General features: G+C 41.5%; 2 protein-coding genes across 2 annotated transcripts; both read right to left on the bottom strand.

Annotated features, from left to right (window-relative positions):
- Positions 1-5,704: 5,704 nt before the first annotated feature.
- LOC118273633 (carbonyl reductase [NADPH] 1-like) lies at positions 5,705-7,223 on the bottom strand. The gene has a single exon (XM_035590689.2). The coding sequence runs from the start codon at positions 7,082-7,084 to the stop codon at positions 6,218-6,220; it is 867 nt and encodes a 288-aa protein (XP_035446582.2). The 5' UTR covers positions 7,085-7,223; the 3' UTR covers positions 5,705-6,217.
- A 2,018-nt stretch (positions 7,224-9,241) lies between these two features.
- LOC118273450 (carbonyl reductase [NADPH] 3-like) lies at positions 9,242-11,001 on the bottom strand. Its single transcript, XM_050699305.1, has 2 exons — positions 10,904-11,001; positions 9,242-10,696 (listed from the first exon to the last, which is right to left on the bottom strand). The coding sequence occupies exon 2, from the start codon at positions 10,672-10,674 to the stop codon at positions 9,817-9,819; it is 858 nt and encodes a 285-aa protein (XP_050555262.1). The 5' UTR covers positions 10,675-10,696; positions 10,904-11,001; the 3' UTR covers positions 9,242-9,816.
- Positions 11,002-11,361: the final 360 nt, after the last annotated feature.

The raw sequence follows: 11,361 nt of genomic DNA, 5'->3' as shown, positions 1-11,361 counted from the left end.
ATATTAAAATGAAATACAACCATAATGGCGTGGTGCAAGTACTGTGTAACAGTAAATTAAGTTGTCTGAAGAAAACATTCTTTTCGCGGAACACTTACTTGGAAGTAATATTGCTGTTTATTGCTAGTAATAAAGTTAAGACAAAGAGGGACGCCGGCCAGTAATTACGGAAGCCATCGGGATAGTAATAGTGCCGGGGAGTAATTACTGAGGTGTCGCACCTACTGCCCGCGCCGCGCGCGTCGGGAACTTCTTTGGTAAACTTATTTAACGGAACCGAACTGGGGGGGGGGGGGGAACACAACAAGGATGCGGTCACTGCGAGACACTGTTACACTTTATATGTGATTTAGAAACATTTTAATTCACACTCGACCCCCGCTGGTTGGACAGCAGTACTTTACTGTTCGTACAACACGTTACATACATTGCAACATTTCAGTACCTAACAAAGAGCTAAATTCTGTTAAAGCCTACATTTCTAGTGACTAAGTACTGACTCAGACGGAGTTATGACGGCGCTGTATCAGATATATTGTGTTGTTTATTGCCGAATGTGTCACAATTGTGTCGAGCTACAAATGACACGCATTAGTATCGGAGCCCACAAAATGGCGCTCCCATGGAATAATATGTGGTTGTATAACGTGATAGTTCGGGAATTGAGGTAATAACAGGAAGGTGTCGAGCCAGCCCGCAGCCCGCAGCCCGCAGCCCGCAGCCCGCCGCCGGGGCGCACAGGAATGTGAGTCTGCTGCTCATCGATATATCTTTGTTGTTTGTCAGCAGTCGGCGAAAACAAAAACGAGATAGTGTGTCTAATGTATGCCTACTCGATATATCGGCATTTTTTCAGCAAGAATTTCTGGTTTCAGGACATAGAATCAGGACAATTTTATTACTTAGGTATATAATCGCTGGGCACATTCAAATCACCTTCTAACTTGCAATCAGGAAATGAAGTCCAGTTAAGTAAATCAATCACAAAGACAAAGACGCAGGTTCCGTGACATTTGAATATCTGCAAGTTCTATCATGGTCCGCCATTCAAATAAAAAGCTAATCAAAACACGCGGCCGCGCTCCGGCCTGATATTAACTTCGGTAACTCCTCTCGTGGACTGTGAAATAATTCGGCGATTAGATTGCCGTCAATACTGGTGCGGGATTGCAAATTATGCAAAAATGGCGGCCGCGTCACATTGCCGCGCCTTTTTCCATTATGGAAGGAAAAAGTCAAACGGCAATCGTGGAGCCACAATTTCGTAGTAATTTTATAGCCGCTCTTGTTATTTCAGGGGAATTGCTTTCGAAATGTTTATTGAAATAAATTCTTTTGAGTCGCGTACACGAGCAGCAGATATACAAAGTCGAATGAAATCAATAAACAGATACAAATCCTCTTTCACCACAATTTCTGTGAAGTAAAAATATACAGTTTGTATATGTATACTGTATATATGTATATATGTATGTTGTGTACATAATATGGAAGCAGTTCCCGAAGATAGCAATATAAACGATTTCTAGTGAAGTATGTGATTGTTAATCGAACGTCAATCAATCGGAGTAGCCGACATGGAACCACACAGTTATTGCTGGGAACTGACTTTTGCTCTGATATCATGTTATTACGCGTGCCTACCCCCCCCTCACCCCGCGCCGCCCGTCGCTCCCCCTCGCTCGCCTGTAAGACAGATGGTTGAGGGCACGTCATGTCGAAGGGGTGGTTAGATTTATAGTTCCTTGTGTTTTATATCAGAGCTAATAAGCCTTAGCGAGCTAAACATGCGATTTACATACACTTCCGTAAGTAATGCGGGACCCGCACTACCCATCTCAGCGTGTATTTTGTATCTTTCAAAGCGTGTATAAATATTCTATTTATACAAACTTAGTATACTTAGTTTGCACCGCAGAACGTCATTAACATTGCGGCTGTTTGTCTTGCAAATACTTTTAAATGCAGGGAACGAGTCAGCCCCACCGTCCACTGCTGAACAAAGTACACTATAGGACGACACTTTCGTGGAAATTACGAGCTCCGTAGCTTTAGCAACGTTTCCTCGACGCTTAGCAGTTAAAAGCAGACGACAGATCGAAATGTAAGCACAATATTTTGTTTAACTGTATTTATGTTTATACACGAGCATGTCTGTGGTTTGAAGTACTAGTACTTATGTCATTTGTATATTTCCTACACTTGATGCTACACTTGTATATTTCCTACACTTGACAATATTGTTGAGTCTGCACTGCTCTCAACTGTGTCTTACTAGTCATGTTCAAGGTCCTTGTTATGTGAGCGAATACTTTTACTTCGGCGACACTCGCGACTGTAGTAGTGGTATATCAGTAACATAATGTCTCACTGACATCTTTAACAGTTCGTTTCTTACTAATTGTAAGAGTATCTTGCTTATTAACTCTGTCAACAATTGTAATTATGCTCATTTGTTCAAAGTCTTTAACAAACTCAAGTCACGAAATTACCTCGAAAAAATAAGCTACAGTAATGTAAACAAAAGTGTCCTCAAATCAGTGAAGTACACAAATAAATACGGGACAGATACGATATGGGATAAAGATAAATCGCTCGTAAAAAGCATGTTTCGTATTTATTTAAAGATTATCTATAAACTACTCCCCCTCCCCCCCAGCAACCCTTCCCGGCTGGGTCGTCACGCGTGCATAAACCCGTCACTCGTACATTTGCGGGCTCCACTGTAAATACGCGCCGAAGTAAAGGCGACCGGAGGGTGACTTGGCCTTCAACTATGTGTTAATGTGTTGATTAGCCCATATGTAGTGTACTGTGTCCTGTATAATAAAAAGCCAATATCAATGATCCAATAAACAACTAACACTTTATTCGATCATGGACACGTTTCGAGTTACACATTAGTTACTATTTATTCAACCATCCTTACGAAGTAGACGACATGTCCGCTATGTACTAGAAGACGTCCCACAGGCTACATATCCGCAGTGGCCAGTCGCCACAGCTTCTCACATGGCCCACACCTGGTCAGTACATTCACGAGTCGCATAAAAAGCGTCGGCTGCTTATGCAAATTTCTGCATAATTATGCACATTTTGTGTTTAAATCTACATTTTTAGCACCGTGGGTAAAGTGCAGTCGTGGCCACAGCTTGTTTAACTCAATTTACGAGCACGTGTCCGCCGGTACCGCGGTTCATAACCCGATAAGGATCCTCTGAATAAAGTTTAACCGAGATAAATGGTCGTTCCTTAAAGAATATTAAACTTATAAATAAAAGGTTGCCTTCAGTAAATTCGTTTTGATATTATCTCTTCGTTGTAAACTTTACGATAAAAATGTAAGGGTAATAGAATGGTTATTATTTCTCTAGGGAATAAATAGGAGCCTCTTAAAGTTTAGATACACTATTGTAGTAAAATGGCGTATAACTATGGATCCATACTGTTAGTGTGATAGATAAAGCTGTTGGTCCTTATGATCTCGTGTTACGTTAATCGGTACACAGGATGGTGACATCCAATCAACCTTCCCACTCACTAACAACTGTTACTGTAGTCTAGCTACCCTCTACAGCGTGAGATAAGCTGTACTGTCCGACATAGAACGCTATTTTATTTTATACACATATTTTACAAGGTAGTCTATTATGCGCTTCCTAGTCGTAGCCTGTGATGCTGAGCAGCCAGTAGATAGTTAGTTAGTAGTTAGGAATTAATAGCTTCTCACAGATCAATCAAGCAGCTTGTGGCAAAGTTATTTACTTTACTTTGCAAGTTATTACTGTGCAGCCTCCAGCCCGTGATGTCGGCACAGACGGTCCTGCTCCAGCGGGAATTAGACAATTGTCTCCGTATTGATTAGGTACTGTGTTTTTTCCATGTCTGAGATAACAAAGTGTTTTCTTTTTCAATTTTAATATCAACAAGGACGAATGTATATAAGTATAGTATATTATTATTTTGTTCTTCAAACTGCTAAAGAGTTTAGAGCCCCGACAAGAAAGCTCAAAGTTCCCAGCTTTCATGTTGGGGCGAGTATTGATGAGAGCCTCGCCTGCAGGCTCGTATTCACCCGTCAATACGTAAGCGGGGCAAGGTTAACCAGGATCACACAATGCAGCGCGCCCCCGCGCCCCGCGCCCGCGCCCCCGCCGCCTACTATCACAAAACATGGCAGACCTCTCGACTCACATCTAATTTCGTTGCGAACTCTTTGACATAACCACATCACATTACGTTTGCACACACGCGGAACATACGGAAACGTAGTTTGAACGGGAATGTGGATTACAAGGCATCTAGTACTGAGGTATTTATGATTAATGTTGTGAACAAAAGTTCGTCCAGTGGCCTACATTGGAGATTAATATAGCCATTAATATAACGAGCATAAACCGATTATCAGAATAATAATATAATTTAGTTGTATATTAGCCATTAATTAATATAACGGCGAGGTTACACTGGCAGTGGCGCGCTGATTTATCGCGCTGCCCGTACCTGAAAATGATAAGCTGATGCATAAATTATCGCTAATCTAATTTAATTCCATGTTTGTTTACTCTGTGAAGATAATCAAATAACCAGAGTTTGCCGTAATGTGATTTATAATGAGCGAGCCTTTCATTTGTTCATAATATTGATAACAGAATATAATAACACTTCGTTGTATTACGAGTAGGGAGAGTCCGACCTCTCTCACTTGGTTATGAGAGGTCGTGGTCGCATGAGCCTAGTAGAAGCACGCGGGTACGCTCGCAGCAGGCTGTCCGTGTGTCACTCCCTTTTCTACGGAAATTGCCGCTTCTGTAAATTCAATGGCACCGCTCCCTCCCTCCCGCGTCACTCGTGCTGGGAAACTTTTTAATTCCAGTGTAAACAGAACAAAAGTTGGCTCGCTTTAATTCGATACGTGAATTATTCATATGTACGAGTGCCATTACTCCATTAGCAGTCGCGTTAATATTCACTTGGGTATTATCATTTTACACCGCACACGTACACAAGTTTAAACCTTCGCCACGTCTAACAAGGTTCAGTTTCGAATGCTACAAATGTTTTCAAGACATGTGAATTCGGGAAATTGCTTATGAAGAAGGAAAAGTTTGAATTATTGTTATTGTACAAGTTTAGTATTTTAATGTTAGTTTAATCGTTTTGTGACTTATCTGCGGAGTATCAAACTGATTGAACCGTTCGGGCGTGTCGAGGCGCGGCAATGGCCGACAATAACATATGATTTCATTACATTATTTGCTTTTGTTCGGCGCCTACTTAGTCTGTATCGATACCATCAACTTTATCAAAACAGTAGTAACAAATTCATAGCTATACATACACATAATAATGAACATGTATGTACATATGTGCAAGGAACAGTGTGCACTAATGTGTGTAATGTTGATTGTCGTGCGTCGCGGCGCTCACGGAGCGAGAGATGTCACACACGATGTTATCCTCGAAGAGTACCAGCGATGAACTTGACACCGCGCCGCTGGTCGCGCGGCCATGTTGAGCCAACTGCCTAATGCTGATTGGTTCGCCAAATGAACTCATTTAGCTCAACTACATTTATATGGAAGCCTATTTGTCTTTATCGGTTGCTAAAGTAATTTTCTTTCGTCTAGAGAGTTGTAGCGCGAAGGAAAACGAGTGTTTTTGTTATTGATGTGATGTACGATGTAACACAGAGGGGCTGCACTATCTTTCAGTTGGATATTTTATTTGTGGTTTTATCGTAACTAGTTACAGCTGAAAATAGATTAAATTCACAACTGGGGCATTAAAGTCCTGTTCTGGTTATGCAATTTAGAATTATGTCCGGCGGCAATTGACAGTAATATTCACTTCGTCATTAATGAAGGTATTAAATTCGATTCAATTTAGAGCTGATATCGATATAATTATACTGAGTACTAAATAAAGCACTGACAATTCAAAGATGTACTTGGTACGATCTGAAATGTAATCATTGCCAGTCAATAGGTACTCCATAATGTAACGATAACATTGTTCCACCGATGGCGTCATCGAGGTGCATTCTAATAGATAGACAATTTAAACAGAACAAAATAACACTACACTACAATAAATAACTACTTTTTGATAAACATTTTTCAGTTTAGCTCAGTTTATTTGTTCACATTTTGCTAAAACTTAATTAAAAATTCTGTGCCTGCAGCAATTCGCCTGATGTACTCAATGGACTCAACAGTTATTGTGAAAAACTTATAGATTCGAAATACCAATCAGCTTTATGGTCGTACCAGTCCAGAACTCGTTTATCATACCAGACGTAGGCACCTTTGATACTAGCGGGAGCGTCCAGCACCAAGTAGAGAGGAGTTTCTGCAGCTTGGTCTGCGTCCAGGAAGCCGACACCCTTCGTCATGTCGGTGCGCACCAGCCCAGGGTGCATGCAGTTCACGCTGATGTTCCTCCCGTACAGCTCCTGCTGCTGTATGAAGGTCAGAGCACTTACTGCCACCTTCGCCACCCTGTACGCTGCAAGTGCCCCTTCCTCCGCAAAATCCGCCCTGTTGAAGGTACCATTCTTCACGGCATCCAGGTGCCAGTTCACAAAGTCATTAATATCGTTCACTGTCAAATGTTTGTTCGACAGCCTCTTGATCCAGTATTCATTCCTCACGTTACACAGATGTCCGTATTTGCTAGAGATGTTCAAGATGCGTCCATTGTTCCTGACCAGCGGGTACAAGTACTCCTGGATGATAAAGAGGCTGAAGTAGTTGATGTCGATGATGTTCTTGCTCTCCTCGTAGGAGAGGTGCAGCATGTCCGCGCAGTCGCAGATGGCTGCGTTGTTGACCAGGATGTCGATGCCGCCATATTTCTCCCTCACGGAGTCTCTGAACCTGGCCACACTGTCGCGGTCTGTCACATCGAGCTGATGATACTCTGGATACAGACCGAGTGCATTCAGTTTAGCGACAGCTGCCTTGCCTCTGCCATCGTCTCTGGAGGTGAGGAAAACTGCTCCATCGAACCTCTGCAGTAGTCCCTTCACAGTGGAGAACCCGATGCCCTTGTTGGAGCCGGTGACCACGGCCACTTTAACCATGTCTGGGTGCAGACGTTATCGGAGCGGCTAGACAACTGAACACCTGAACAGACACACAACTACTACTTACTGATAAACTTCACAAAAAAGTGAATTCACGATAAGACACCAGTTTTTCGCATACTTCTTTATCAACAGCAGCTAATGTAATTTGTAGTAATCATTAACCTTGTTCCACAATATTGTGCATGAAAAGTATTGAAACTGTTTGATTTCGCAACAATAATATCTGGTTCCCTGGTTCCGGAATGGGTTACTTTAACCAACAACTTGATATATGTATTATTGAGTTGTACAAATGAAATATTTTCATTGCAATACTCGTGCAGTTATTTATAAAATCTAATAAAACGTAGGAAATAGGCTTCAGGCCAAATTGCCCGCAGTGATTCGATTTATCGGTGTACAGCCCCGCCCGCCTCCTGCCCGTGGTTTAAACGTTATCAACGTACTTTGATTGTATTAAAAATACTGAAATTGGATAACACCGAGTGTTATTATGTGGTTCCTAGAAAATGTAGTTCATTATCAAACTTGTTTTTTGGATTACCATCTCAAAGCTTAACTTGAAAGTCATCACAATTGTGACTGTTGTACGCTATGCCCGCGAGTTTTGGTTGGTATTTTTCTTATTTGTATAACACTTAGTTTTGAACTTAATCCAATGATTAGTCGCGTCTTACACTTTGTTTCCTTACAACACATTGTTGTAAAACGACATAAAGAGCATACAGCACTTACATGGAGCTGCGTTAATGGTATTCTGTGCGGTGTGGCATGAATAATTCATAGTGAGCGAGCAATGGATCGTTATGGGACGAGTTTGATCGGTTCGTGCGTTATCTAAGAGCGGTGTTTTATGCGAGTGCCTCATAATGGCTGCACTCTGCTATTGATTGCGATAGCTCCCTGATTACTATAGCAGTGCTAAGTTATCGAGGCAGGATCCATTCCACTGGGTCCTGATACGTGACGACTATGTAGACTACTGTGTCAACGGTTCCTGTGCTACACTTGTATGTCATGTGTGTTTGTGTTATAATGGTATGATAAGAATTGTCTATCAATTTTGTCATGGCAGTTTTGTGCTATTTAGCGTTTATCAAACTGTTGTACATACAATGTGCATGTTTTCAAAGTTAGTCATAGACAGTTAAAGCATTGAAGTCGTTAACAGCGCGTGACAGTCCATTGCTAGACTGTAAACCTCTCCTACACAAGCAGGGTTTGCCATGATCTCCACGCTCGGTAGACTAGTTAGAGATCGCAGTCTAAAAGGTACTACTAACATTACTACAGAGAGTACTAAAAGTACCTAGGTGACCTCTTACGGCACCCACGAGAAGTGAACCGATGGTAGTGGCGAATGTATTCAACTCTACTCAAATACAAAGTAATATATTTCATGTAACATAAATAAACCTCCACTTAAACAAGCAGCACTTTCATCCAGGTTTATCTGTAAAGTTAATTCGTTGAGTACCGGCCCGATAGAAGCTGCAACAGTAAACCATGCTACCCACTAATTATACTCCGCAGATCGTATTCAGGAAGTCAAAAAACAAACTAACAAGCTTAAATTTGTGTTATTGGAGTACATCACTATTGTTTCGCTAGGATTTAATCAAAAGTTTAGCAGATAAACAGGAGCCCCGCGCCGCCGCCGCCGCCCGCCGCCCGCCGCGCGCCGCAAACACGCTTACATCGTGAATGGAGCCAGACAAGTGGGTATTATAAACGTAAATTATGTAATTTGTTTGTATGAACTGGCTTGTATGTGCCGCTCACTGTATAGCTGTCGGCACACATCTCCCGGGAATCAGTGCCGCAGACACTAGTGTTATTCACGCGGCAACTAAATTGACTTCAGTATTCTAGTGGATCTTTAACTTTCGGTTTTCTCAACTCAATTCTCAGAATGATTAAGTACTTTTCAACAAAAACAACTTTTATTTATGATTTAAATCTACACTCATATGTACTTACTGAATGTTTCGTAGCCTCAAGATATTTTAAGAATCTTTTTTCAACTTTCAAACCTCGACTTCTCGCAATTTTCACAAGCTCCCCAAGTACCGTACAAGTTATAATTGTTCCCAGAGATATAAAGTTTTATAAAGTCTAGTCAACGAATATTTCACGAACACAAAAGACAAATACAGTAAATATATTTTATTTGATTACAGTTCGCGTCGACATGTTGTACCTACGCGCGTAACATTTTGTTTCAGTTTAATCAAAACTTCGGAAGACAAACATCAAAGCCCCGTGAAACAAATTATTTCGCAAGGAATGTGCTTCTGGTTACACAAGTAAATCATATATTTCTGGTAACGGTAACTCGTACAGGGTCCAACTAAAACTTGTTTATTGTCACATTTTATACGATCACTATTTTACAATTTGCGTTTGTATCATCCACATCTCGTCTGTAGAATTACATTTGACAATAATGTTGCAGTGGGCACCCGCGTACACTAGGTAGTCATGGCGCTGCTCACGCACCCCGGGGCTGTGAGTTATATTGGTAGAGGTCCAAAACCGGATATAATTTACGAGCAGTAATTAATTTCACAAACAAAGAGAAATTTAAGTTGCACCATTTTTACACGTCATGCTCACCAAAATAATTTCCAATAAAATGTAACGTAATATTTATTCAGCTATATAAGTAAATATACAACACCGCGCCATTACACTTGATTTGTTGCTGTAGTCACATTTTGTTCAGTTTACTTTATCATGGTTTTGATTTTAAAGTAATAGTCAGCTTTGTAGTCGAACCAATCCAGCACTTGTTTGTCATACCATACGTAGGCTCCCTTGAGGGTGTCGGGAGCGTCTAGAACTAGATATATGGGAGTGTCGGCCGCCTGGTCGGTGTCGTAGAAGCCAACGCCCCGCGTCATGTCGGTCTGCACCAGCCCTGGGTGCATGGAGTTCACTGAGATGTTTTTCGCTTCGAGTTCCTTCTGTTGTATCCTGGTGACCGCACTGAGCGCCACTTTGGCCACCCTGTACGAGGCAATGGTTCCTCCATCAGCTATGTCCCCGTAGTCGAAGGTTCCATTCTTGACTCCGTCCAAAAACCAATTGACGAATTCGTTGACATCTTCTACTGTCAGGTCTTTCTTGGACAGTCTTTGGATCCAGTACTCGTTGCGTATGTTGGACAGATGTCCGCAGTCGCTGGATATGTTGAGGATGCGGCCGTTCTTCCTGACCAAGGGAAACAGCAGTTCTTGGATTGTCAGTATGCTGAAGTAGTTGATGTGTACAACTGCCTTAGAAGCTTCGTACGCGCGGTCCTCGATGGTGGCGATGGCTGCGTTGTTGACGAGTATGTCGATGCCTCCGTACTTCTCCTGGATGTGGTCCCTGAACTTGGCCACGCTGTCCCTGTCAGTCACATCGAGCTGGTGGTACTGCGGGTGGAGGCCGAGCTCGTTCAGCTTGGCGACTGCATCCTGCCCTCGAGCGACGTCTCTTGAAGTTAAGTAGACCACGCCATCGAACCTCTTCAGCAGCCCCTTGACTATAGCGAAGCCGATCCCTTTGTTGGAGCCGGTGACCACAGCTACCTTCGCCATATCTGCTCCGAGCGGCGTCTCTCTGTGAAATGATGAATGATACTAGCTGCTGTGTGGTACTTATGTAATTAAAGTGAGATAACACAAATAATGAGTATCGCCATTATCCGCTGTGCTCAGTGAACTCCGATAAGTTTATCTACGGCACTTATCATCCGGTGTTGTGTGAAATAAACTATTTGCACAAACTAGGGTATTTTTACACATATAATTGTTATGTTAAACTCACCGGTGTTCGTAATCAGATGATACAAGTAACTTTACAAATAAAAATTCAACTCGTCACCCAGTCACTGCTCAATACTCTATACATTTGTATGTAAAGAAAACTATTTTCCTTTATTTGAATTTACAATATAGCAACTCTTTGGTAGTTTAGAGTATTTAAGAAAGAGTAAACTGTGACGGTCAATTTTGTTAATGTCAAATAAGAAAAATTTCTCTTTACAAAGAATAAGTTAATATCTATTTTAAATAAAATAAGAAATCGACACCGGAATAATAACATTTAATGTCGTTTCTTTGATTTACAGGTATGTAAGTTAATGTTTGTTTGATTTGTTTCATGATTTGTTTCTTAGATTAACTGAAATAAAACTTTGATTTACAGAGAAACTCAATGTGTTTAATTGACGGTGCCGTATATCAAGCCACTATAAAATAGCTTAACTGTCACATGGAGAAACT

Source organism: Spodoptera frugiperda, chromosome 1 (genome assembly GCF_023101765.2).
Source record: "Spodoptera frugiperda isolate SF20-4 chromosome 1, AGI-APGP_CSIRO_Sfru_2.0, whole genome shotgun sequence".
NCBI classification, from domain to species: Eukaryota; Metazoa; Arthropoda; class Insecta; order Lepidoptera; family Noctuidae; genus Spodoptera; species Spodoptera frugiperda.
This window is presented reverse-complemented; position numbering and strand designations above follow the sequence as displayed.